Source organism: Eleutherodactylus coqui, chromosome 12 (assembly GCF_035609145.1).
Source record: "Eleutherodactylus coqui strain aEleCoq1 chromosome 12, aEleCoq1.hap1, whole genome shotgun sequence".
Taxonomy (NCBI): Eukaryota; Metazoa; Chordata; class Amphibia; order Anura; family Eleutherodactylidae; genus Eleutherodactylus; species Eleutherodactylus coqui.
In genome coordinates, this window is record NC_089848.1 from 114968430 (window position 1) to 114996414 (window position 27985).

A 27985-nucleotide genomic window follows, 5' to 3' on the forward strand; every position below is an offset into this window, starting at 1 on the left:
CTCAGATGGTAGCGTATATCAACCGGCCAATATACGCTCGTGGGAATAAAAATTTAGAGTTACCAAAAGTTTGCAAAATGGCATATGAAATAAGTTGCTCAGTTTAAGTGCGTAGAATTTCCTTTGGAGGGGTCAGACATCAATTTAGGTGACGATTTTGTGATTATCTGGTTGTGTCGGTCTAAAACAGATACGATGGTCGGGGGGGGGGGGGGTTCTTCGATAAAAATTAATAGTTTGAAAGGTATTCAATTTTGCCCAGTTAGTCTTCCATCTTCATTTTCTTAAGGGCGCCCACCCACTGGCGTTTTTTTTCACTGCGAAATTCGCAGGTTTTTTTTTCTGCAGGGGGTCTATGGGACTTGTAATGTAAAAATCGCGATTTACCGCGATATCGCGATTTTGCGCGATCGCGATTTTAGCTTTGCATGTCCCATAGCCCAAAGACCCCTGCAGAAAAAAAAAACGCTACGAATTTCGCAGTAAAAAAACGCTAGTGGGTGGGCACCCTTAGGAATAAAAATTTGGGTTCCTTTTCAGCGCATTAGGATGATTCTTCACTTTTATGTTTTCAGTTGTGCTAAAAAGATGTATGCAAATCTTAGGTTTACAGAATGTTAGACTAGCGTCCCATTCTTTCCCTATAGAGGCAGTGACTGAGATATCATTGGACTTGAAGGATAGCCAGATACAAAAACTGGGTAGATGAATTCTCTCTCTTTTTAGGTGAAATGAGAAAAATAGTTTGGATTGTCGGGCACTTGTTTTCTGAGATTAGACGAGGGTAAGCGAAAAGGTATACTCAATCAACCTTACATAGTAACATAGTATGTTAGGCTGAATGAAGACAATGTCCGTCTGGTTCAGTATGTTTCAACCCCCCCCCCCCCCCCACCCCCTTGTTGGTCCAGAGGAAGGCAAAAAAAAAAACCCAACCAGCCAATTTAGCTCTTTTGAGACGAGTGGGCAGGTACTCGCATAAGGCACTACTCGCTCAAGTAGTTTGCCTTAGCGAGTACGCTCACTCATCTCTAGTCAGCTTCTGTCCACTGTGTGAAAGGCCCATGAGTTCTACAGTAAAGCATCTCTCTAAATGCTGTGAACTGCAGTAAAGACAAGATGGCCGCCCCGTAGTCGTGTACAGACAATAGAATAAAAAGAAAATCTATAATGAGAAAATAAAAATAGGGGAAAAAAAAAGAGAAAAATGGAATATGTTTCACTATCTGGTTTTCCTTGGTGAAAAGAATACAGATGATACATTTCCTTTAAGGTTTCCCTGAACCATCAAAAATGGATTTAAAAAATGTCAACATTTTTTTAACTGACACAAGAGATTTTCACGGGTGTTTGTTGGGTGGTGATTATTTGTTTACATATGTTTGTTACATTTTTTTCTGCTATTGTTCATGGAGAAGTCTAAGGCCGCCTGCAAACAAGTGGAAATTCCGCTGCGGGATTTCCCGCGGAATTTCCGCTGCTGGAAGCCTGCATAGGCTTGCGTTAACAAATGCAATCCCTTGCAGACAGCCGCGCGGCAAACAAATCGCGGCATGCTCTATTTCTGTGCGGGGCTCGCAGAGCCCCGCACAGAATTGTCACTCACCCGCCGCCGACTCCGGTCTGCGCATGCATCGGCTGCCCGGCAAGCCGGCACATCAAACAGCCTGAGCTGCGCGGGCGCGGGTGAGTACGCGCTGGTCCCTGCAGGTGCTCGGGTCCCGCGGCGAGAATCCTCGCCGCCGGATCCGACCCGCCCGTCTGCAGGCGGCCTAAGCAAAAACATCTAAAAAAAAAAAGCCAAAAAATAGACACTGACCCAAAAACAGCAAGTGAAAAATGTGCTATTTGTATCATGTTTACTGTTTCCCTGCTGACTTGCAGCCAAGCTCGCGATCCTCTGCTGTGGCTGTGACAGCCGCGGCGGGGATTCCCGCCATCCCTGCAGTGATGCGAGGCTGTTTTCACATGAAAACTCCTCGCATCCATGGGTCTTTCACATGGTGGGGAGCGTGATATCAGGCCGTGATTCACATATCGCACTCTCCCTTGTGAAGGAGCCCTACCTCTCCTGTATATTATTAGGTATGTACAGCTGCTATGTATAGTGATATACCAGGTTATACCAGCCTGCTCCATATCACTACATACGGGAGATGTATAACTTATACCAGTAGTACATATATAATTATATACAGGAGATACCCAGGTTACCCCAGCATGCTCCATATCACTTTATACAGGGAATATATAATTTATACCAGCTGTACATATATAATTATATACAGGAGATACCCAGGTTATACCAACATGCTCCATATCACTGTATACAGGGGATGGCTAGCTTATACCAGTAGCACATATAAAATCATATACAAGAGATACCCAGGTTACCCCAGCATGATCCATAACACTATATATAGCAGATATACATTCCCTGTATATAGTGATGCTGATATAATTATGTACAGGACATATCCAGGTTATAATGTATACCACCTAAACATGCAAGATTACATGCAGTACATTGTACCGCATGTACTGCTCATCCTCGGGTCCCAACACTGTCACTGCAGGGCCGTCTGGACATCCATCCTGACCCCCACACACCTCACACACACACAGAGCTCCGCTACATCCATCCTGACCCCCAGACATCACACACACAGCTCCGCTACATCCATCCTGACCCCCAGACATCACACACACAGCTCCGCTACATCCATCCTGACCCCCAGACATCACACACACAGCTCCGCTACATCCATCCTGATCCCCAGACATCACACACACAGCTCCGCTTCATCTATCCTGATCCCCAGACATCACACACAGTTCTGCTACATCCATCCTGATCCCCAAACGTCACAAACACAACTCCGCTACATCCATCCTGACCCCCAGACGTTACACACACACAGCTCCACTCATTCCAGCAACCTGATTGGTTGTTTGGGTTGCCTGACTCACAATTCCAGCAGCACTGACAGGGGAGGCTTAACCGGCGCTAGGGAGCAGTACAGGCTCTGTGAGGGGCTTCTGGAAGACTGGGCTGTACGGGGAAGCTCCTCTGCGGTAGTCAGTCACACGTGGCACTGGGTAGAGTGCAGACAGGGTGAACGGCAGGCGCTGGTTCTCCTACAGCAGCTCCAATAGTAGCTTCTCCTCCCGCCGCCACAGCTGTCTGGCTGAGCTGTCACTCCCTCACTGATAGCACCCGGGGCGTCCCGCACCCAGTTTGCTACGCCACTACATAGAGAATGAATCTAATCTGTCATATGTGATACTGTCTTAAAGAGAACCATGCTGCACCCATCATGCAATGCTGCAGATGACTAACATACGCAGAGAATGAGAATTGGTGTAATAATTTAATAAATGATTAGAAAAGTATGACAAATTAGACTGAAAAAAATGCCATTTTATAAATGTTTGATTAAATAACTATGACTAGACCGATTTCGTCATTTAGCTGTTTCTTTTGTACATCCTGTTAACAGTCTACGTACCTGCAGTCCTATGTAACGCTACAGGTAACAAATTGTGATAACTTTACAGATACTGGACTAGGCGATAACTGCAGTCCTACGTAACAGTAAGGCCGAGCTCACATGACCAGGTTGGATTCCACATGCGAGAGGCCTGCAGCAGATTCCAGCTGCGAGCCTGGCTGCTGACCCTGCGTACAGCACTTACCTGTATTGCGGATGACCGCGGAGGCTCACAGGCAGTCATGTGCAGTACAGGCTTTTTGTTTGTATTCCCCACGCCGCCGCCTAATGACGCAGGTACCCGCAGCCCATACGCAATGTTAAATACGTATGGGCAACGTCATGAGCCTCCATTGACATGGAAGCTGTTCACGTGGATTTCACAGTAAGATAGAGCATGCTGCAATCATTTTCGCTCGCGGAATACGCAGTACATATCTGCGAGTGCGAGGAAAAAAAAAATTGAAAATGCATGCTTTCCAATGCTCGCCTTTTACTGCGTTAAGTCTGTGCGGACGTTGATCGCAGAATCGGCAATACAAATCTGGTCATGTGAGCCCTTCCTAAAGCTGCGTTTACACTGCGTATCTATGTGCGTTTGGCCTTTTCATCCTGGGGTTCCATGTAAAACATTAAAAACGGAAATCAGACAGAACACTAAAACCATAGGCCTTTTATTAGTCAAACAAGATCATTTTGGTGGCTATTTGACCCGATTTCGATTCCTTTTTGGCATTTGTGTCGTAGAGAATAACAGTCGACTGCGCCATTCTGTGCAACACAAATGCCAAAATGGAAAGTAAACCTAGTTAAATGCGGCCAAAGTTTGCAGTTTTGGTCTCTATTTGATTAAGAAAAGCCAATTGTTCTTTTTATGGTTCTGCCTAGAGATGAGCGAGCACCCAAATGCTCGGGTCCGCGTTATTCGAGTCAAGCTGTTCGTAAAATTCGAGAGCTCTACTCGAGTAACGAACCCCATTGGCTACAATAGGTGACCGAGCATTTTTGTATGTGGGCCACTGGGTCCCGAGCTTTTCTTTTTTTCTTGGTCTCTCTCTCTGCGTCGGGGAGGGGCCAAAACAGGCCAAAAACTGGGGCGGGGGTCGAACACGATTTGATGCTCGTTCGAGTAACGACCACCATCGAGTACGCTTATACTCGAACGAGCATCCAGCTCGGCAGAGTATGTTCGCTCAACTCCAGTTCTGCCTGAATGCCGTTTTCAGCAATTCAGACAGAACCCTGGGATGGAAAGGTGGACATAGAAATGCAGTGTGAACCCAGGCTTAAGATAACGCATAGTAATAACTATTTTAAAAGAAGTTCAATGGAAAATTCAGCTGTGCTAAATCATATTTTTTTTTACTCTACACTGAAGACTGCAATATAATATGATATAGTGAAGGTTTTGCTGTATATGCACGGGGCCCATGGTTGGATATCATGGCTCTTGTTCTTGGCCTAAAGGACCTTTACATCCCACAGCTGCCCTGTGCATTTCCAGGGACGTCATTTCCAGCGGCGTCTTGTGTCATTAGCCATGAGCTTTCTTCTATCAGAACCTGCTCCCTCTTGTATTTTTTCTCTTCCCCTAATGTGGATGTCCCGACTGGCCCTCAATCCTCCATCCAATACCCCAGGTTGTATTGAGTTATTGCCATTTGTAGCTAAATTCTTTCTGTTCATCCCTATAGTGCGGGAATTGGTGGAGCTTGAACCTTCAAAGATACTTTGTTCCATTTTGTCTGGAGTTTCTTTCCAACCATGCAAAAACCTTAGTATTCTCTCTGGAGGGCCGATAACTTGCAGTGAATTGTTGGCCATTGGCAATGAACAGATCTGAAGATCATGTAAATACTTCTGTATCCTTCTTGTCATTTCTGCATTTGAAAACCTTGAGTTGCTCGGCAGCTCAATGACTTCTACTCGAAGACGATTATGATAATAGTGAAAGACTTTTTTAATATCACTGCAAATTTTTTCAATGACTTCTGGTTGCTCTGACAAGGAGGTCAATGTGATGCAGGTCAAGTCTTCATTATTTTTCCCACTCATATCAATATTATATGGTCCTAGAAAAGCATCAATCGCTTCTTGTCTGAATGTTGTTACATATCTGTAGACAGCAGGGTCTACAAGAAAGGTGTGCAACAGTGATTTGATGTTGGAGACTTTTTGGACACGTGTTGGCGTTGGCGCTCTGGCTCTTGTGGATGACGAATGTTGGATTGGACTACCACAACTGTTCTTATGATCTCTTGTAAAATTATCTTGTGCCAAGTGCCCTCTTCCTTCAGGTAGTCTTCTGCTCAGATGAGAGGACGATGGTGACTTCTGTTCTGGGGTTGTGGTGACATTCTGGGATGCTCTTCTTCCTTTCTGTTCTGATAGAAGATCTTTGCTTGCTGTAGGTTCCTTTGAGGAATAGCGTTGCTTAACAAGATTCTGACTATTGAGGATCTTGTACAAGTCCAGGCGACATTTTCTCAAATCACAGAAATCCCCTTTGATATGAAGTACTGAGCTGTTCTCATGGAATATGCATAGTCTGTGTCGCTCCAGAAGCCTCTTTACCTCTGGAACATTGCTGAAATATGACAGGTCCAGGGACGTCTTAACAGTCAAGGAGAACTGCAGAGCAAGGAACAATTCAAAAGTGTTACATATTTGCAAAGGATTAAGCAAGACTGTCCAGTCACATGTACAGAAAGCTTCAGGAATGTGGAATAAAAAGTTCTAAAATGTTATAATATACTTTGAGGGAAATTTGTCAAGGGCTTTGTGCCAGTTTCTTTGTTAAAAAAAAGTTGCACCTTTCGGCGCACTACATTTTTGCACAAAAACATTGTAACTTTTTTATTCTACAGCGCTCTTGCACCTTTTCAAAAGACTGTGTGGGGATTAAATGGGTAGTCAGGGCTTTTTCAACTGATGACCTGTCCTGTGGATAGGCCATCAGTAGTTGATAGGAGCCCACTGCTTGGGACGGCCATCCATCAGTGGTCACCGCAGGTAGTGGGAGCGCTGGCTTCACTCCCATTGAAATTAACAGGAGTGCCGCACTTCTCTTCCACTTCCTGCTTCTCTCATGGTCAGGACGTCACATCCATAGAAGCAGGAAGTGGGGGAGAAGCAAAGTGCTCCCATTGGTTTCGATGGGAGTGAAGCCAGCCCTCTCACCTCCTACGGTGACCACTGATGATGACGTCTGGCCCACTGCACTGACAGCGGGTCACATGATCAGGGAATGGATGGGGATCTTAAGAGGCGGACCCCTGTTCATGAACTACTGATGGTCTATCTAGCACATAGATCCTCAATTAAAAAAGCCTGGAATACCCCTTCAACCCCTTCAGTGGCGGGTTTCTTACGACCCTGTCAGACCTACCAGGGCAGGTTTTTTTAATGGGCAAATCATTTAATTTTAACTAATTTTGCAGTCGCATTCCAACAGCCAGAAAAATGAAAAAGTTATATTGACACGGCCATATGAGGGCTTGTTTTTTGCAGGACAAGTTGTATTTTTTAATGGCATTATTTGGGGTATATATAATTTATTGCATAACTTTTGTAAAAAAATTTGTAGGGAGATTGGGGGAAAAAAAAGAAATTCTGCCATTTGTTTTTTGGATTTCATTTTTATGGCGTTCAGCGTGCAGAATACATAGTGTGATAACATTATTCTCTGAGTCACACGATTCTGGCGATACCAAGTTTATACAGTTTTTTTGTACATTCCAAGAGCTGTATTAATTTTTTTTCCATTGCCAGAGCTCTAGAAGGCCTTGTTTTTTGCGGGATGAACTCTAGTCTTCATTTATCTAATTTTTGGGAACATGTAACACTTTGATCGCTTTTCATTACATTTTTTCTAGGGGCAAGATTAACACAATCTGTAATTCTGTCAGTTTGTTATTTCTCACTGCATTCTCTGAGCAGTATAAGTAATATATTAATTATATAAGTAATTCTACGATTATGTCAATACCAAACTGTAATAGTTTTTTTGCTCTTTCGCTACTTTTTCACACTTAAAAAAAAATAAAAAATAATAATTATATATATAATCATTTTTATTGCTGCATTCAAAGACCCCTAGCATTAACATTTTTTTTATCAACAGAGCTGTATCTTTCTATTCCATTTTTTGTATGGTGAGATAAAATAGCTAAATTAGCCATTTTTGCCATGTTTAAAAAAAACATTTTCCATGCCATGCACTCTGCAGATTAAATAATGTACTAACTTCCTTCTCTGGGTCATTACAAAGCAGGGATACCACATATGTAATTTTGTTTTTAAATTTTTACAAAGTAAAGGGAGAAGGTGGGAATTTGGACGTTTTTATTTTTATTTTTTTACTTTTTTTTCCCGTACATTTTAGTTTCTTTAGGGGACTTGCATAATCTTTTTTTATTCTTCTAATACTCTGCTATGCTTCAGCATAGCAGGGTATTAGACAGGTTATGTCACAATGTATCATATAGATAAAAGCTGACAGCTTGGGGACTAAGACAGGAGAGAGGTTTGTGTTGCGCCTGTGTTCAATTCATTTAGAATTGTCACAAGCATGGGCTGGAATAGTGTTTCAGCTAGACAGATGTACACAAAACATTTCCATTCAATGACAGCAAGCAGTTCTTAGAAATGGTGAGGAATTGAAACAAAGTATATGTAGTTTATAGTAAAATTCCAATTCTTCAGCAACAAAATGTCGGACCAGAAGGGGTCCCAGTCAGCTGCAGGAGGATAGGGGTCCTGGTCTGGTATACACAGTTCCCCCAGCTTCAGACTCCCTCAGGAAACGGCCTGGAAAATAATAGATTCTGGACTATTGGAATAGTGCTGGATTATTTAGAGAACCAGATTATATGTGAAGTTACTGTTACGAGTCTGTAGAAGGGCAGATATCACTAAGTGGGTTGATGGACACTTACCTGTGAGCTGCGGGGCTGAGGGCGCCTCACCTCCAGAGGGTGGGCACAGTCATCTATTACCAGTGTGTGCCTTCTGCTCAGAATCCTCTGTGCCACTATAATAAAGCAGGATACAGCCATGTAAACACCTCATTGCGCTAGAAGATACTTTATAACGTAAAGGGGAACTGAATTCGCAAACTGAAATGTTTTTATTAATCCCCATTTTAATATCAGGTTGACTGCTGCGGACAATACAGAAAAGGGTCTCCTCCTCCAGGCGCCCCTTCTGGCTGTCGTCCTATCTCAAGCGTCAAGAACAAGTTGTAAGACCTCAGCACTCCCTGTTAGAGAGCTCTCATGGTTAGTGTGGGGGAGTGAGGTCTTACAAGCTTGTCGCTTTTAGGCCCCCTGTCCACGGGCCGCCCAGGAGCAGTAGCCGGCACACAGTTCTCCGCAGGTCAGTCTATCTGACAAATAGGCTGACTGCGGAGAATTGAGGCAATTCACAACATGAGTGACTCCTGGTGGAAACCTTATCTTCCCCTCGAGGGATCGCGCTAACCTGTCCAACCTTGAGAGTATCGGCCACTGCAAGGGGCGGGAGTGGAACAGGGCAAAAGGAATTGCCTCGAAAGACGATACCATCAGTTTCAGAACCTTCATTGCATGCCGAATCGCCACTGGTCGCCGCGATAGAAGGGACCGCACCTGCCTCTGAAGCAGCTGACATTTTGCTTCCGGGAGGGTCACTCGACCCCGTGCCGCGAACCGGAGGAAGCGCTGGTGCGCCTGACAAATGGGGATATGTAAATATGCATCCTGGATGTCTATCGAGGACAGGAACTCCCCTGCCTCCAAGGATGCGATGACCGCTCGTACCGACTCCATGCGGAAATGACGGACCGCTACGAACTTGTTCAGCTTCTTTAGGTCCAGAACCGGACGGACGGAGCTGTCCTCTTTTGGGGTTCTGGACCGAAAGAAGCAGTCGTGCAGTTGTGAGAGGAACTCTATCGCATAGCCCCTGAATACGACCTCCTATACCCAGGTGTCTGTGACCTGAGACGACCAGACCTGGCTGAATTGGAGAAGCCATCCCCCCACCTTGTCCGAAACAGGTGGGGGGCAGTCCCTCATGCGGGGGGCTTGCCTTCGGTACCGTTTGTGGGCTGGGGCCCCCACCAAGAGGAGCTTGGTTTAAAGGAAGGAACCTTCCTTTGTTCCCGCTCCTGTGGACCCTCTCTCTCCATTTTAAGAGGACTCGTCCGGCGATCCTACGAGAGACTAAGCTAAAAACTAATTAGCCTGGTGTCGGCAGGAGGGATATAGCCAGAGGGCGGAGCTAACTTTTTTGTGCTTAGTGTCGCCTCCTAGTGGCAGAAGCTATATCCCACGGCCGCAGTCAGGGCCAGATTCTGCAGCGGGCTCCCACTTGCAGAATCTGACCCATTCATGTGCAGGCAGCCTAAAGCCTGTGTATTCTGATCCTGTAGTCATGCTCATTTCCATCTGTGTTGTACTTCTTGGTAATGTCCGTTTAGAAGGTATGAAAGGAGTAGGGGGCAGAGAGGGGGTGCGTGATCAGATTACACAGGGAATTATTGTAGTCTGTAACTATGGAGACACATATGGGGAGATTTATAAAATGGTCTAAAATGAAAACCGTCTTTGTTGCCCATAGCAACCAATCACAGCTCAGCTGTCATTTCATACTCTGCCTTTGAAAAATGAAAGCTGCTCTGTGATTGGTTCCTATGGGCAACAAAGACAGTTTTCATTTTAGAGACAGTTTTATAAATCTCCCCCATAGTTCTGCATGAGAGCTGCATACACAAAATAATAGGAGATTAAGTAAAACTATTTGCTTCATTTTTTATGCGATGCAGTGCTAATAATATTAGAAAAGTAGACATATCCTTGTCGGTTTTTAGGATCGCCCATCCTAATTTCTTTGTGGTTAAAAAATAGCTATTTTTGTAACATCTGCTACAGTGATATGAATTTTCAGTTCTCAATTAAGGAAAACCTAAAATGCAATTAAAATAATAAATCACCTTTCTCGTCTTCAAACTCCAGTAAGGCCACGCCCTCCTTCTTTGTGGGGTAACGAACGGAGGCTTCCCCTCCGCCGCCATTTCTGGCTCGCAAGAAGTACAATAAAAGCTGATCTTTGATAAAATCATTATCATGGGGGCGACTGGGGAGACCGGATACTTCTATAACTCGTCTGTCAGCCATGAAAACAGCGGATGGGACCTGGTCTAAACTAAAAAAGAAAAAAAGGACAGATTAGACCCGGCATGGAGTGTACTGTACCCCCTACAGGCCGGAGATGACGGACCAGTGCAGCAGTGCCCCACCTGTACCGCCCAACCGCCCTGCCCTTCCTCTGCCCTCAGTAATATCAGACAGGCTGCTTACTGGGCAGCTGACAACCCTATTAAGACATTCAGGTTGTTAAGCAGCATATCCCTAACAACCAGACTGTCAGCAAGCTTAACTAAAGCAACCCACCAGGCCTGGAGAAACAAAGATGGCCGCACCAGCTTCTCTGACTACCTGATGCACCCTGTGTATTAGTATAAGACTCTACACCTGCTTTAATTACCCACATGAACAGCCTGGACAGTCAGAGCGTGTTAGACTACCAATACATACTATGCATAGTGTACATCAGAGATGCGGTGCGGCCATCTTTGTTTCTCCAGGCACAGGGGGTCGCTTTAAACCCCTCAACTCCAACCCCCTGCCCCATTGCAAGAGGTTAAGTTCTCCAATATGGGGCCTGGATGTAGAATATTATGCCCTATAGCAGTAGTGGCAAACCTATGGCACGCAGAGCCCTCCCTGCTGGCACACGCCACCATCGGCTGCTCACAACGTTAGAACCATTACAGCTGGGCATGCCATGAGCGAGCGGTCACCATTACAGCTGGGGTTGCCGTGGGCAGGGTCACTATTACAGCTAGGGTTGCCGTGGGGGGGAATCACTATTACAGCTGTGGTTGCCGTGGGGGGGAATCACTATTACAGCTGTGGTTGCCGTGGGGGGGAAATCACTATTACAGCTGTGGTTGCCGTGGGGGGGAAATCACTATTACAGCTGTGGTTGCCGTGGGGGGGAAATCACTATTACAGCTGTGGTTGCCGTAGGGGGGTTGGGTGTCAATATTACAGCTGGAGTTGCTGTGGGGTGGTGGGGTGTCACTATTACAGCTGGGGTTGCCGTGGGCGGGGTCACTATTACAGCTGGGGTTGCCGTGGGGTGGTGGGGTGTCACTATTACAGCTGGGGTTGCCGTGGGGGGGTGGGGTGTCACTATTACAGCTGGGGTTGCCGTGGGGGGGTGGGGTGTCACTATTTCAGCTGGGGCTGCCGTGTGTGTGTCTGGGGGGGTGTCACTGTTACAGCGGAGGTTGCCGTGGGGGGGGGGGGGGGGGTCACTATTACAGCTGGGGTTGCCGTGGGGGGGGTGGGGTGTCACTATTACAGCTGGGGCTGCCGTGTGTGTGTCTGGGGGGGGTGTCACTGTTACAGCGGAGGTTGCCGTGGGGGGGTGGGGTGTCACTATTACAGCTGGGGTTGCCGTGGGGGGGGGGGGGGGTGTCACTATTACAGCTGGGGTTGCCGTGGGGGGGTGGGGTGTCACTATTTCAGCTGGGGCTGCCGTGTGTGTGTCTGGGGGGGGGGGGGCGTCACTGTTACAGCTGAGGTATGTTTATGCGTGGCGGAAATGTGCTCAGCGGAAATTTCTATGGCAAATTCTGCAGCATTTCTGTATCCTAAGGCCCCCTGTCCACGGACGTGATTTCGCAAGCGGTAAATTGCCGGCGAATCACGCCGGCTGAAGCTTTCCATAGTGTTACTATGGAAAGCGCCGACCTCATGTCCACAAGCAGAGAGTCATTGCGATTCTCCTTTCGCAGACGGCAATTCCCAGCATGCCGCAAATTGCCCCGATTCTCCGCGGTCAGCCTGTCAGATAAGCTGACTTGCGGAGAACCGTGTGCCGGCTACTGCTCCCGGGCACCGCCACGCCCGTGGACAGGGGCCTTAAAAGCAGTCAAAATCTGCACCCTGTCTATTTTGAAGCAGTCCTGTCCTTTTTATAATGACAGAGGTAAAAATCATACGTGGTGATAAGCCCCGCCCCCTGACATGTTGGCACTTTGCGATAAATAAGTGGGTTTTGGGTTGCAGTTTGGGCGCTTGGTCTCTAAAAGGTTCGCTATCACTGCCCTATAGAGTGGGTTAAGTGGCTGAAATTGAAGGGGGGCACATACTTTTGCATATGTAATGTATATCCATACAAATATCTAGTGGTCTCTGCTACGAGGCTGCGCTGGCACTGAGGGCCCATTCACACGGGGTATTTTCTGTCTGTATTCAAGCCGTATTTTTACTGACTGTATACAGACCCACTGAATTAAATTGCCGGATTCAGCTTTGCGTCTTGTATGTATTTTATGTGTGGAAAGAAAAATCGTAACGTGTCCTATTTTGCTCCGTGTCATAGACCAAAATCGCCCATGAAAGTCTTAGGCCACTCTCGACACTTTTTACCATGATTAGCATGGCGTCCTGATCGCCACGCTAACCACATTACAACGCCGCCATGGATTTCAATGGGGCCTCGCAGACCAGCGATCAAATGTAGCGTTTCTAGCGCCGCAATTTTTGGAGCGCGGTCTGCTCTATTTTTGCGCTTTTAAACGCATCTCATCACTCATCACAGTGATGGGGTGCATTAAAAAATGCTGTAACATGATTTCAAAGACGCAGCATGAAATCACTGTAAAATTCCACGGTTTTGTGCGGCGTTTTCTGAAGGCATGGGTGACCGCAGCCTAAGGGCTTATTCAGACGACCTTATATCGGCCGGGTTTTCACGCCCAGCTGGTATACGGTGTTCCTCTATGCAGGGGGAGGAGACTGAAAGAGGCGCGAGGAGACTGGAAGAGTGGGGGGGGGAGATTGGAAGAGCCGGGGGGGAGATTGGAAGAGCCGGGGGGGGAGATTGGAAGAGCCGGGGGGAGACTGGAAGAGCCGGGGGGAGACTGGAAGAGCCGGGGGCAGTGCACTGAGCTCCTGCCCCTTCTCCGCCCCTCAGCACTATTTGCAATGAGAGGGGCAGGATGGGGCAGAGTTAAATTCCAGGACATCCCGCCCCCTGCCATTGCAAATAGTGCTGAGGGGCGGAGAAGAGGCGGGAGCACAGTGCACTGCTCCCGGCTCTTCCAGCCTCCTCCCACTGCAGAGAGGGACGCCGTATATCGGCTAGGCATGAAAACCCAGCTGATATATGGACATCTGAAGCTGCCCTAAGGGTGCCTTTCCACTAGCCTATTTTATCCCCACGATTGTCAATGGGACTTTCTAATGTTAAAAACGCAATGCATGCAATGCACCAAAAACGCAAGTTGTGCTGCGTTGCGTTTATAACATTAGAAAGTCCCATTGACAATCGTGTTAAAAAAAACGCAGTGATAAACAAAGGCTGATCTCACACGAGCGTGAAAACCGCACGAGATTTGTGCATTGCGAGAAGCACAAATATGAACCCTATTCTTTTGAATGGGGTCATACGCATGAGCGATGTTTTCCTGCATGGCACCGCGATGCGATGCTATGCGAGAAACAAATTGCAGCATGTTCTATATTCATGCGGGCTCTCGCATTGCACTGCCCATTGCCTTCAATGGGTGCGGCGGCAGCATTGCACCAGGTACTAGGTGCACACAATGCGATGGAGTAACATCAGTTGGGCCTTTTTTTTTGCACATGTGAAAAATGCAATAAATATGGATGCAACACAGACATAAACGCAACTTTTTGCTGTAGAAATTGCTGCAGATTTTGAAATCTGCAGCATTTCAGTTAAATATGAACACACCCTTAGAGCCCCTTTACACGGATGTGTTTGTGCACATATTTGTGCATACAATACGCAGAGAATCAAACCCATTGATTTCAATCAGTTCTCATTGCTCTTTTTTCTAGTGTGCTATTTCTGCACATTCACGCACCAAAGACCCCATAGAAGTCTATGGGAGGTGCAAAAATGCGTACTCAATACATGCGCAAATGGGCAATATGCTGCGCAAAACCATGGGGAAAAGAACACATCTGGATCTCATTAGGCTAAATAGCCTTCGAAACCACATAAGTGGTGTGTTGCGCTCGCATGAACTGACCCCGAGTGCGTAAAAAGTACAGTACTATGTGCCGATGCGCACGCAAATCTACCTCGTCCACTGTGCTAATACTTTGCGCTGAGGCGTGTGCAATTGTGCATGCGCTCATGTGAAGGAGCCCTTAGCATAAAGAGTGTCGCGCTGGGATCAGAGGCAGCCTACTCTTTAGTGGCTCATCCTGTAAGGCTACATTCACATGGGTGAGCGTGATATTGGGCCAAGAAACCCGCTCCTATATTGCGCTTGCCAAAGTGCGGCTTTCATGGCAATGCATTGTTGATTAAAAATCGCATTGCATCTGTGAAACTGCGAGGGGGGTAGGGGGGGATTGCATCACGACCCCATGCACAACAAAAGTCCCATAGGAAACAATGGGCGATTCCCCCAAAATACGATATGCTGCGGTTCTTTATTCCTCGCAGTTATGCTATGAGGAAAGAACTAATGTGAATAAATCCATTCAAAAGAATGGATCTCATATTCGTGCGAGTTTCTTGTTCGTCTGCAGAAGCCCTAAAAAAGTGCCAGGGTTCAAGGATAACCTTATAGAAACACAAGCTGTGCCAGTATGCAGGGATTGCTCTGACTAGTGATTGGCAGTGCCAGGGGTTTCTATGTGTATAGAGCCTGGCAGAACACTTATCTATAGTGACCGCTCAGCCGTTACTTGTTGTGACTTTCCTGCGCGCTGATTGGCTGATTACAGTTACATTTTAACTACTAGAGCCGTCGATAGACATTAACCCTTTATTGTCCAGTTTGTAGCTATAATTAGCCGCCGGCCGAGCCCCTGTGTGCTGTTCCCCTCACCTGAGCTCTGCCCCCCGTGTGCTGCCCTTGCCTCTCACCTGAGCTCTGCCCCCCGTGTGCTGCCCCTGACCTGAGCTCTGCCCCCCGTGTGCTGCCCTTGCCCCTCACCTGAGCTCTGCCCCCCGTGTGCTGCCCTTGCCTCTCACCTGAGCTCTGCCCCCCGTGTGCTGCCCCTGACCTGAGCTCTGCCCCCCGTGTGCTGCCCTTGCCCCTCACCTGAGCTCTGCCCCCAAGTGCAGCGGGGTTTGGGGCCTGCCAGAGAACCCCCAGGACGTAGATGAAACTTCCTTCTCAAAGAAATGAAAGTGAAAGTTCATACAAAAAGTTTCCTCCCACATAATAAAGCAGCGCCCCTCCCCAGCCCAGGGCAGAGTAGAGAGGGCAGTGCCAGGGATGGATGCTGGGGATGAAGTGTATGAGGGGTCTGTGATCAGGGGGAAGAGGGATGCTGGGGATGAAGTGTATGAGGGGTCTGTGAACAGGGGGATACTTCAGATTTTGGCTTTTTCACATAGTGTCAGCAGTATCTGAAGCCACCTGGTGCCAGTCACAGGGACGTATAGCAGAGTCTCTATAGTTCTGCAGATCCCACCTATAGACACCCCTCTATATGTCCTGTTATATGGAGTTGTGGAGACCAGGAGCCAAATCCATGATCTGAACTGTAAATCCAGGGTACTGCCACCACTTACAGGTCACCATCTGCTCCCACTAACCGACTTTAGTGCTGCCCCTCAGATGCAGCATCAGTGGTGCCCAGCCTTTAACCTGCTGATGGCTCATTTTGTCCTGCAGGACACAGCGTACGCCCCAAGGTCGTTTTTACACAGGCGATTCCCTCCGTCCGCTTACAATATGGATGGAACTCACACAAGTATATAACCTATTATTTTCTGTTTGGGTGCTTTTTCCTCTCGGACCGAGAGTCTGAGAGAAAAATCACAGCATGTCCCTATTTTTGGCCGATATTACCCTTCATTTCTATGACTGCGTTAAAAAGATCACATCGCGCTCTGATGTAAATGTGGTGCGATGCGGTTTTTAATTTTTACTATTGAAACAACATACAATTTTCACGCATGTAAAAAAAAAAAATCACACATGCAGTGATGCAATTCATTTTTCTCGCAAAACCTGTTGTACTCGCAGAAAAATAGGTTTAGGAATGCAATATTAGTCCAGGTTTCTCGGACCAATGTCGCACTCGCCTGTGTAAATACAGCCTAACGCGTTATCTCAGGACAGGGCCAAGCGGGGCTGCCCCCTTTTCCTCTCTTGTGATGCTGCAATCCCTATACAACTTTTCTCTGAACCCAGCAATTGCCCCAAAGCCGTGGCAGTCGCCCCTCATGGATGATAATATGGGTACAACCACTGTGCCCACACAGTCAGTGGCATACTAACAATATATGTATCCACTAGTATAACTGCTAGGACCCCCATTGATCACATAGGTCCTGAGTGGAGCGTTAGTGCACCTGTGTGAACTTCACTCTGGTCACTGTCTGGGATGTGTTTCCTAACCGTTTCAGCATTGGGGCACTCCTGGAAAAAATTTTTACCGCGGGGCACTGCTATAAAAAGGGGGATGTGGTCAGAGGGCATGGCTTATCACGACGTATGATCTTACCTACGATATTCCAGGTACTCGGGTGCCTCTAGTGAGCACACTGCCCCTGGCCACTTCCACATCACCTTACCAGCGGAGCTGAGCTCGCTAGAGGCCGCAAGAGTGCGAAGACTTTGGAGGTAGAAGGAACACAGTATCTTCTGAAATTGCAGTTGATTTCGAGTCAGAATCCACAAAGAATGACACGCCGGTGATGACGCAGATCTGTGGCGATTTTGAAATTGACATTTCGGAGTCGCCACAGGATGGACTGCCGTCAATGGAAGCAGTCTGTGCGAGGCCCGCACTAGAATAGGACATGCTGGCACTTAATCTGGGACTGTCCACCAGTAAACAATTTCTGGTCTGACATTACAGCCTTTACAAACTCACTTTTACTACCCCCATTTACTATATCAATGGATCCCAAAGTAATTCTATTTGGTCTACTGCCGGAAGATCAATGGCCCAAATATACACGCACCTTCCTCAGGAAAATACTGTTCCTGGCCCGCAAAGTAGTGGTACTGCACTGGATGGCTGCAGACCCACCCATACTAAGGCCTCATGTCCACGGGGAAAATCAGATCCGCTGCAGATTCTCCATGGAGAATCCGTAGCGGGTCCCTCCTGCCCCGCGGACATGAGCGCTGAAAATGGGAATAAATAAGAATAAACTCACCTCCCACCCGCTCCGTTTCTTCTCTTCGCCGCGGCGTCATCTTCTGTGCGTCGCGGCCGGATCTTCTTTCTTCGGCTCGGCGGATGTGCAGGATGATGTCGGTGACGTGCCCCGCGCATGCGCCGGCCTGAAGCAAAATGATCCGGCCGCGACTGAGAGAAGATGGCGCCGCGCGAAGAGAAGAAACGGAGCGTGTGAGTAAATTCCTATTTTAGGTCTCCCGCGGATCCGGACGGCTTCCATAGGCTTCAATAGAAGCCCGCGGGAGCCGTCCCCGCGGGAGACCCGCATGAAAATGGAGCATGGTCCGGATTTTTTCATGCTCCATTTTTTTTTAAATTCCTTTTATTGACGATCCGCGGGTATTTATCTACCCGCGGGTGGTCAATGCATCCCTATGGGGTGCGGATCCGCGTGCAGGAGAAGAGTTAAAATCCGCTGCGGATTTTAATTCTTATTTTGCCCGTGGACATGAGCCCTTACACAATGGATAAAACTAATAAATGATGTCACTCCATATGAAAAAATTATCTATAAGAACAGAGGATGCCCGGGTAGGTTTCAGGAGATCTGGGGCCTCTGGCTCATCAACCGACAAACTTTATCAGCAACCTGAGCTTTATCCGGGCTCCCACCCTTCCCCTCCCCCCTCTATACTTCGTATCTCTCTCATCCCTCCCTACGTTCCATTCGTACCCCTAATGTACCCCCCATTTTTCCGCCAGGCACTGAGCGGCTGCCCGGCGCGGGCTCTCCGGTTCTCCCTCCCCCCTATATTGTTATTCAACTGTTCAACATGAAACTAAGCAAAACAAAACGCAATGTCTTTTCTTTTTTATTGACCAGTTTATAGAGGTACAGATCAGTGTTAAATGTACTTGTACGCATAAATATTATTCGCATAGAAACACTCAATGCCATGTATAATACTTCTTTCTAAGCAAGTATGCTCTGTACCATGATTTTGTATTCTGTTAAATAAAACAAAGTTAAAAAGAATAGGACATGCTGCGATCCCCCCCCCACGAGCGGAAAATAGCAGTTGATTTCGGCTCATGGGCATGGAAAAGCGTTTTGCATAGCATGTCTATGGGAAGTATTTTCTGCAGGATCCGGAAGCGAGCGTCCGCTCCGGATCCCGCAGTGTGCATTGGGCCCTATTCACTGCAATTTGTCTGCATCAGCGATGTTTTTTGGGGAGAATAATCTCGCATCGCTGCTTGTGGACAAGATTTGTAAAATATCATTCACTTTGCTGCAATTGTAATTGCTGTGTGGAGGGTCCTCACGAAAATTTAAATGTAAATCCAACCCTTGTGGACCCAGCCTATAAGGATCCGACCCGTTTAGCAGCCGGCGCCCATAATTGCAGGCTGGTGTCCCATTGATTTCACTGAGAGCTGCACCTGCAATTATGAACACCAGCCATTACACCGGGGTTAGAGCAGCGCTTGCACTCTGACCCGGATGTATCCCGGACAGCACTGCCTAGAAAACCCATTTAATGTCGGCTAAGTTATTCCCCGCCCGGTTGGGAATCACTGGTCTATGGGATGGCAATCTCTGAGCTCAGTCCAATAGATAATGAATGAAGAGGTGGTTACACATTCAATACTGCTCCATTTAAGGGGATGCAGACCCCTATTCTTGTATGCTTTACAGTGCATGAAAGAGTTTAAGGGGGTTTCTCAACTAATGGCATTCATGTATTATTCTGTAGGCCTGTCTCCATCACTCCCATATACATTGAATGGAGTGGCAGTGCACATGCTCAACCATACAAAGTCCTCCTCAGAGCGGTCATAGGGGGAGTAGAGGTTGGTGGGACCCCCAGTGATGTCATTTGTGGGAAAACCCCATTAAGTGACCACTAGTGGTTCACACACAGGAAGACTGGAGCTGGCCCATAACCTACTGATTTGGGATATACCATTTCACCTTTTAGGTTTGGGACACGTTCTGATTTTTCATCTTTAAACAATGAATTGTTTGTAGCTCTGGATGTTGTAACTGGGATTTGTATCCTATAATCCCCAGAATTCAGCTGTCAAAGAATAGAAAGTCATCGGCCCCCATTATAAGGGCTTATTCACACGAACGAGAAATTCAAGCAAGTTTTGTGCGATACTCGCAAATATGAAGTCCATTCTGTTGAATGGATTTATTCACATGGGCGTTTTTCCTCCTCACAGCATGCTGTATTTTTGGGCGTTCCCGTGGGAGGAATAGTCTGTTGCTTCCTACGTGACCTTGCCCGCCCTATTACATGAACAGAAGCTAAACCGGTTGAGCAGACATTGTTCTTCTTGGCCTCGGCCCCCAATCAGTCCAACTTTCAGCTTTTTATAACAATTTAAGAAATAACAGCTTCTCCTGACTGGTCACTACATGCAAGAAGGCCGAGGCAGGTTTACAAATGAGGTGCATCTTACCTCCGCCCTCCTGACTGACCCCCTCGCTGGAAGCAGGGTTGTATTCTCACAGCAGTGTATGTGGCAGGCACCTTATACCTATAGTGTACAGCTACAACAACATGCGGCCCCCAATGCCACTTCCATGCCAGGCAGATTTGTGCGTTATGAGAAGCACTAATCTTGCATGAACCCCATTCTTTTAAATGGAGCCATACACACGGCCTGTCCCATCTTATCACATTCCTCAAATACGCATCGCCCATTGATTTAAATGCATCGCATGGGTCTCGCATGCCGTGTGATGTATACGTGAGGGCGATGCAAGGTTTCCCATTGAACACTTCCGATCCTCTACTGCATGCGACATTTGTCTGAGAGCTTTGGAACTTGACAGATACAATTGTACGTTCACGAGTGATACCGAGCCGAGTTTCACAGCATAATGTCGCGCTTGCCCGTGTGTAGGTAGCCTCAGGGTGAAGCGTAGTGGCCCATAGCAGGGCATCAGCAGCGGACAAGTACTAAGGCTGCACTGTGTAGCCATGGCCGAGTGCCCTATATATTTGAATAAAAGTCTCTTAACCCGTTTGGCCCTCCAGAAATGAATATATGAGTTAGTGGTTCTGACGCAAATGTGAACCTGCCTCGTTGGAGGTTTTATCACATATACCGGAAGAGAAAGCCCTGCATGCAGCACTTTTTCTTCTGTCCAAAAGCCGGACAGCTGAGCAAAAAGCAGACAGACCCTATTATAGTCAATGAGGTACGTCCGGCGCTGTTGGGTTCCATCCAGACGGAAACGTTTCGCCGCAGGGATTCCCCTTTCCTGCTCCCTGAACAGAGCAGGAAAGCGGAATCCCCAGCGCAGATGTGAAGCCACCCTTGGAGACCTTGTATAGGCTTTCAGCTCTCTCCATTGTAGTTTATAGGACTTGTGAAATGCCAGATCATTACCTCAACGTCCAGCATCTACAACTGAGAGAACCACATAGTCTCCCTCACTCTGGAGTGACCCCCATTCTCCCAAGAGGTGGAAGTCCTGGTAGTGGAACATACTTTTGATTTATTATGGCATATACTTAGATGGGAATACCCTTGTGGCCCTTGGAAGTGCTTCAGTATGGCAATGTCTCCAAAACACAAAGTGTTACTAATCTCTCCATCATTCAGGATGGTCCAATGAAAAGTAACCCACCACCACACTGTCTAGAAGAAAATGCCTTTGTTGTCCATTACAACCAATCACAGCATAGCTTTCAATTTACCTCAGTAGTATAAAATGAAAGCAGTGCAGTGATTGGTTACTATGGGCAGATTTTCTTGTATGGTACTTCACACGTAGTAGTCCTATGGAAGAGCCCTAAAATAAGCCATAGCTGCATAAAAAAAAAAAAAAAAAAAAAAAAAAAAAAACTTTAACAGCCACTGTCAGGTCCCATTGCACGTCTCCTCTGCAGCTCCAGCAGACTTGCTTGTAGTTTTTAGCAAACGCTTCCTGGTTTGAAGGGTCAAAAATCACCACCTCCAGGAAGCGCCACAGCTCAGCCAATCACTGCAGCACTTGATGAATCAATTACAGATGAGCCATTGAATGGCTGTGATTGGTTCTCAAGCGCCGCAGCTCAGTCAGCACTTCCTGGAGGTGGGGATTTTGAACCTCCAAACCAGGAAGCATTGACTGAAACCTACAAGCAAGTCTGCCAGAGCTGCCGAGGAGACACGCGGCAGAGCCGACAGCGCCTGTTGGGTGATAGATTCGTGCAGACAAGGCTTAGAGTTTTTTTGGTAGGATTTCCTACTGTAAAAGTTGCATCGCACGCTGGCCAGCTTCTGCCTCCTCTCTTGCAGACTACATAGCAGTCAGTGAAGCGCTATGTAGAAAATGGAGAAAGCAGAAGTGCCACTTCCACTATTCAGCATGGATGATCATTGGGTGCCCCCTGCCACAGCAGAGCTGCAGGGTCCTAGCAGACACAGAGCAGCTCAAACAGTAACTGTCACACAAGGAGGTGTGCCCCCTCCTATTGATGCCCCAGCTACTGTGGAAAGTGTGAGGGGGGGGGGGGGGGGGGGGGGGGGGGGGGGAGTAAACAGGGGCACGCGTGTTACTGATGACCAATTTTATATTTTATTTAGACCAGGCACAACATTAAAGACATAATCCACGGCCGGCAGCAGACACCCCTTGTAGTCACTTCCTTATAACAGACGGCCGACGAGAAGGCCACCAGGATAACACAAGAATCATTTCCGTCTTCTACAGCCCGGCTCGTTCTGCTGTAAGTAAAAGTAGACAGTAGATGAATTAATAAGAGGAGCAGAATGAACACAAGTGAAAACAGCATTTCTCAAAACTAAGTAAAGCTCCGAAGTCCCATTTACATGCAACGATTATCTTCAGATTCTGGCTGGAGCGAGGGAATCTGAACAATATCATTCAGTGTAAACTGCCAGTGACTGAACCACGAGGATTCGTTCGCTTATCACTCAGTTTTCAAATGACGATCGACCTGTGTAAACAGGCAGTCATTCATCTAGTAACAACTGCCTGTTTACTGTGAATGGAGGCGGCAGCTGGAAAGATCTGACCGCTTCGCCTCCATTCACCGAGCGCTCCTGTGTGAAAGCACAAGAGCGAAAATCACTAGGCCACAGACAATCGGCCTGTCTGATTGGACCCCATACAAAAGGGCCCATTATTATTTAGTCATATGACACTTGAGAACAGACCATAAAGAACTGAATTAGGTGCCACCATCTTTAACCTCTTAATTCTAGCAGGTTTTTTCTTGGACCACATTCACCATTGGGGTAAATAATGAGAGATCAGACTTTTACGGACACAGCGATACCAAATATGTGTTTTTATTAAACTCTTTTAGATTTTATTAAATATGGCAAAAGTTGTATTTTTTTAAACTTCACTGTTTTTTTTTTTTAGTCCCCAGAGGAAACATGCGATGCTTTGATCGCTCCTGCAGTATGATGTAATGCCATAGCATTACATCATACTGCAATCGGACAGGCAGTCTATCAAGCCACCCTAAGGCCCCCAGTTGCCATGACACCCGCACGGCAACCTGGAGTCTCATAGGGGGGGCGTACGGGACCCCTAAACATCGGCCAGGGGATTTAAATGCCGCTGTCAGATTTGACAGCGGCATTTAAAAGGTCAACAACTCAGATGAGCTGCGCAGCTCATCGGTGCCGTCTGTAAGAAACAGCCGGTGCCCACACTGTATGAAGTTTTCATACATACCCCGACACTGCAGGACTTAACTGTACATCCTATAGCATTAAGGCGTTATCTGGTTGAACTTTACTGATGACTTATCCTTAGCATAGGTCATCAATAGCAAATAGGCAGGGGTCCGCTTCTCAGGACCCCTGCCAATCAGAAGAGTCAGCCAACCGGAAAACTTATAATGCTGTCCTTTCGGCTGCGACCCAGTTTGGTATTGCAGCTCTCGCCCAGTGATGTAAAATACCAATATAGCTGAAAAAAGTCCCAGCGCTCGGTGGAAAACGACTCCTGGATATTATCCACATACAACTTATTCCAATAATTGCAACGCGTTTCGTCACCACACTGCGACTTTCTCAGGCATAATAAGTTTATTCGGTGGAGCGCTGTTCTAACCTTTGATATCGCACACTGATATGACAGCAGCTGATCGGCAGGGACTCCCCAAGTGGTATAAATGCCATTCATCTGGTATTAAAGGAGATGTCCCGCGCCGAAACGGGTTTTTTTTTTTCTTAAACCCCCCCCCGTTCGGCGCGAGACAACCCCGATGCAGGGGTTAAAAAAACCACCCGCACAGCGCTTACCTGAATCCCGGCGGTCCGGCGTCTTCATACTCACCTGCTGAAGATGGCCGCCGGGATCCTCTGTCTTCATGGACCGCAGGGCTTCTGTGCGGTCCATTGCCGATTCCAGCCTCCTGATTGGCTGGAATCGGCACGTGACGGGGCGGAGCTACACGGAGCCCCATAGAGAAGAGGAGAAGACCCGGACTGCGCAAGCGCGGCTAATTTGGCCATCGGAGGGCGAAAATTAGTCGGCACCATGGAGACGAGGACGCCAGCAACGGAGCAGGTAAGTATAAAACTTTTTATAACTTCTGTATGGCTCATAATTAATGCACAATGTACATTACAAAGTGCATTATTATGGCCATACAGAAGTGTATAGACCCACTTGCTGCCTCGGGACAACCCCTTTAATTACCTAGCCTAAGGGATAATCAGTAGTGTTCACCTACAAAGCCCCTCTTAAACTAATTCACAAGTTAGGGGTGGACCATTTGAACCAGGGCAGGAACAATCCCTTCTCCATACTAATGTCTTTCAATAACCTGGTACTTCTCTCCTCCTATATAACATGTCTGGAATTTTTATTAACCTCTGCCAGGAGGAGCAGGCAGAGGCCTCAAACCGTCCCAAGTCTGATCTAGCAGATCTACAGGAATGGATAGGACTACCACAAGCCCCACCATGCTGGAAGACCTGCTTACCACTGCAGATATCATATGCTCTTACCTTCTCCATTAGGAGCTCCTTCAGCTCTTCCGTCCTCCTGCTCAATGCAATATTTATCACCGCCATATACGTTTCCATGGGTTGTGTGTCACGGTGGATACAACTGAGGGACAAACAATATAAAGTGTTTGATACCCTGTAGGGTAGCCTATATAGTCCATATATAACATTTACAAGGTGTCTGGGATTTCTATAACCTCTGCCAGGAGGAGCAGGCAGAGGCCTCAAACCATCCCAAGTCTGATTTAGCAGAGTCTACAGGAATGAAAAGGGCTACTACAAGCCCCACCATGCTGGAAGACCTGCTCATCACTCTAGGTATCACATCATCTTACCTTCTCCATTAGGAGCTCCTTCACCTGTTCCGTCCCCCTCGCCATGCGATCACCGCCATATACATTCCCGTCTATTGTGCTGTTTCATGGTTTTTGTCATGGTGGATACAACTGAGGGACAAAACAATAAGTGTTTAATACCCTATAAAGGCCATACATAACATTCACACGGTGTCTGGGATTTCTATAACCTCTGCCAGGAGGAGCAGGCAGAGGCCTCAAACCGTCCCAAGTCTGATCTAGCAGATCTACAGGAATGGATAGGACTACTACAAGCCCCACCATGCTGGAAGACCTGCTTACCACTGCAGATATCATATGCTCTTACCTTCTCCATTAGGAGCTCCTTCAGCTGTTCCGTCCTCCTGCTCCATGCGATATTTATCACCGCGATATATGTTCCCATCTATCATGCAGTTTCATGGGTTGTGTGTCACAGTGGATACAACTGAGGGACAAACAATATAAGTGGTTGATACCCTATAGGGTAGCCTATATAGTCCATATATAACATTTACAAGGTGTCTGGGATTTCTATAACCTCTGCCAGGAGGAGCAGGCAGAGGCCTCAAACCGTCCCAAGTCTGATCTAGCAGATCTACAGGAATGGACAGAACTACTAAAAGCCCCAACATGCTGGAAGACCTGCCCTGAAGAACTTTCAGAGGACCATACACACCTTGTGGTGATGTATTCATCAGACAGTCCATATCCTGAAAGACAAAAGGAACACAAAACAATATCGTGAGTCTATGCGATACAATATAAGCATCATCTGGAAGGGGGTGTCAATGTCAACTTTTGAGAATAGGTGTGTGAGAGTTCTATAACCTCTGCCAGGAAGAGCAGGCAGAGGCCTCAAACCGTCCCAAGTCTGATCTAGCAGAGTCTACAGGAATGACTAGGACTACTACAAGCCCCACCATGCTGGAAGACCTGCTCATCACTCTAGGTATCACATCGTCTTACCTTCTCCATTAGGAGCTCCTTCACCTGTTCCGTCCCCCTCTCCATTCGATATTTATCACCGCCATATATGTTCCCATCTATTGTGCGGTTTCATGGTTTTTGTCATGGTGGATACAACTGAGGGACAAAACAATAAGTGTTTAATACCCTATAAAGGCCATTATAAATTCACACGGTGTCTGGGATTTCTATAACCTCTGCCAGGAGGAGCAGGCAGAGGCCTCAAACCGTCCCAAGTCTGATCTTGCAGATCTACAGGAATGGCCAGGACTACCACAAGCCCCACCATGCTGGAAGACCTGCCCTGAAGAACTTTCAGAGGACCATACACACCTTGTGGTGATGTATTCATCAGACAGTCCATACTCTGAAAGACAAAAGGAACACGAAACAATCCCATGAGTCTATGCGATATAATATAAGCATCATCTGGAAGGGGGTGTCAAGGTCAACTAATTCACAAGTTAGGGGTGGACCATTTGCACCAGGTCAGGAACAATACCTTCTCCATACTAATGTCTTTCAATAACCTGGTACTTCTCTCTCCTATATAACATGTCTGGGATTTCTATAACCTCTGCCAGGAGGAGCAGGCAGAGGCCTCAAACCATCCCAAGTCTGATCTAGCAGAGTCTACAGGAATGAATAGGACTGCTACAAGCCCCACCATGCTGGAAGACCTGCTCATCACTCTAGGTATCACATCATCTTACCTTCTCCATTAGGAGCTCCTTCAGCTGTTCCGTCCCCCTCTCCATGCGATATTTATCACCGCCATATACATTCCCGTCTATTGTGCGGTTTCATAGTTTTTGTCATGGTGGATACAACTGAGGGACAAAACAATATAAGTTTTTAATACCCTATATAGTCCATATATAACATTTACAAGGTGTCTGGGATTTTTATAACCTCTGCCAGGAGGAGCAGGCAGAGGCCTCAAACCGTCCCAAGTCTGATCTTGCAGATCTACAGGAATGGACAGGACTACCACAAGCCCCACCATGCTGGAGTACCTGCACCAATCTGAGTAATAAGGTCACGTGACCGGCACAGAGCCTTTATACCCTACACCAGCCCATCTTATATAAGGTCACGTGACCAGCACAGGGCCTTTATACCCTACACCAGCCCATCTTATATAAGGTCACGTGACCAGCACAGGGCCTTTATGCCCTACACCAGCCCATTTGATATAAAAATCACACAATCAACCTGGAACCTTCCTACCCAATACTGACTTGTTCTTCAGTAAGTAGTCATTGGTGCCATATACTACCGCCAAGTAATTATTACAGATCCCTCCCTCTACAGGCATGGCTCAGGACGCTTCCTTCACTGCCGAACAGGTATTACAATATCTGGCCACTATCACTCCATGACCACACAATGCCGTCCATGTATGAACTATCAATCCTTGCATTTATAATGGTCAGGAGACATAGTGTCCTTAGGGCTGCATCATACAGATGTAGTATTATAAGCTTATTATGTACAGCACGTTATATACATACCAGGGCCGATCTGTAGCCGCTCATCATCCTCACTGCTCTCCCAACTCATATAGACTAACTGAAAGCCTAACCCACAACCAGGAGAGCAGAGCACAGCCGCCCTCACCCGCTGCCGGCCACGTGTAGTCTCAACCGCCTCTCTCCAGCCCGGCCGCTTCCTTCCTCTGGGCGATACCATTATCATCACAGAGTATTACACGCTGATACTACGATCGCGCTGATTGACAATATACACAAGATGTTTATAATACCGTTCAATGTGGAATTTGTATCAATCTGACAAGAGAGCTGAGGAAGAAGTAGAGAGTAGAGATGTAGAAAACAGATCCCCCTCCGGAGACCGAAAATGGTGCGGTCTGAATGGATGCAATACTCACATTGTGCAGCAGAGGGAGAACATGCATTAGAATAGCAGAAACTTAGCACAGATGTAGCAGAGCTGAAGCGGTAGTTCTCTGTTTTATGGGCTGTATTTAGTGTGTTGTGATAGTTCTTTAAATCGGGGC

The 27985-nt window shown here is 47.1% G+C and overlaps 1 protein-coding gene, 1 long non-coding RNA gene and 8 other non-coding genes across 13 annotated transcripts; all 10 read right to left on the minus strand.

Moving 5' to 3' along the window:
• Positions 1–3357: 3357 nt before the first annotated feature.
• RBM43 (RNA binding motif protein 43) lies at positions 3358–15710 on the minus strand. Its single transcript, XM_066584813.1, has 4 exons — positions 15631–15710; positions 10465–10676; positions 8429–8523; positions 3358–6122 (listed from the first exon to the last, which is right to left on the minus strand). The coding sequence occupies exons 2-4, from the start codon at positions 10646–10648 to the stop codon at positions 5001–5003; spliced, it is 1401 nt and encodes a 466-aa protein (XP_066440910.1). The 5' UTR covers positions 10649–10676; positions 15631–15710; the 3' UTR covers positions 3358–5000.
• A 6514-nt stretch (positions 15711–22224) lies between these two features.
• Positions 22225–27635, minus strand: LOC136586673 (uncharacterized). 4 transcript variants are annotated; one of them, XR_010787313.1, is made up of 9 exons: positions 27480–27635; positions 26679–26795; positions 26299–26332; positions 25966–26082; positions 25676–25709; positions 25325–25444; positions 24997–25107; positions 24662–24764; positions 22225–22396 (listed from the first exon to the last, which is right to left on the minus strand). It is a non-coding gene; the product is annotated as an uncharacterized lncRNA (long non-coding RNA). The 4 variants fall into 4 exon arrangements; XR_010787314.1 differs by lacking the exon at positions 26299–26332; XR_010787315.1 differs by lacking the exon at positions 25676–25709.
• LOC136587261 (small nucleolar RNA SNORA9) lies at positions 24502–24634 on the minus strand. Its single transcript, XR_010787448.1, has one exon. It is a non-coding gene; the product is annotated as a small nucleolar RNA SNORA9 (small nucleolar RNA).
• LOC136587254 (small nucleolar RNA SNORA9) lies at positions 24837–24969 on the minus strand. The gene has a single exon (XR_010787441.1). It is a non-coding gene; the product is annotated as a small nucleolar RNA SNORA9 (small nucleolar RNA).
• LOC136587253 (small nucleolar RNA SNORA9) lies at positions 25166–25297 on the minus strand. Its single transcript, XR_010787440.1, has one exon. It is a non-coding gene; the product is annotated as a small nucleolar RNA SNORA9 (small nucleolar RNA).
• Positions 25516–25647, minus strand: LOC136587259 (small nucleolar RNA SNORA9). The gene has a single exon (XR_010787446.1). It is a non-coding gene; the product is annotated as a small nucleolar RNA SNORA9 (small nucleolar RNA).
• On the minus strand, positions 25806–25938 carry LOC136587260 (small nucleolar RNA SNORA9). The gene has a single exon (XR_010787447.1). It is a non-coding gene; the product is annotated as a small nucleolar RNA SNORA9 (small nucleolar RNA).
• On the minus strand, positions 26139–26270 carry LOC136587256 (small nucleolar RNA SNORA9). The gene has a single exon (XR_010787443.1). It is a non-coding gene; the product is annotated as a small nucleolar RNA SNORA9 (small nucleolar RNA).
• On the minus strand, positions 26519–26651 carry LOC136587258 (small nucleolar RNA SNORA9). Its single transcript, XR_010787445.1, has one exon. It is a non-coding gene; the product is annotated as a small nucleolar RNA SNORA9 (small nucleolar RNA).
• On the minus strand, positions 26856–26987 carry LOC136587255 (small nucleolar RNA SNORA9). The gene has a single exon (XR_010787442.1). It is a non-coding gene; the product is annotated as a small nucleolar RNA SNORA9 (small nucleolar RNA).
• Positions 27636–27985: the final 350 nt, after the last annotated feature.

Bases quoted from the DNA above. Each gene is read 5' to 3' on its own strand.
- RBM43 (XM_066584813.1), bottom strand. From the start codon at position 10,648: ATGGCTGACAGACGAGTTATAGAAGTATCCGGTCTCCCCAGTCGCCCC. The intron at 8,524-10,464 runs GTGATTTATTAT...GCTTTATTATAG, and splicing joins GGAGTTTGAAGACGAGAAAG to TGGCACAGAGGATTCTGAGC. The intron at 6,123-8,428 runs GTAAGTGTCCAT...CTTGCTCTGCAG, and splicing joins CTCAGCCCCGCAGCTCACAG to TTCTCCTTGACTGTTAAGAC.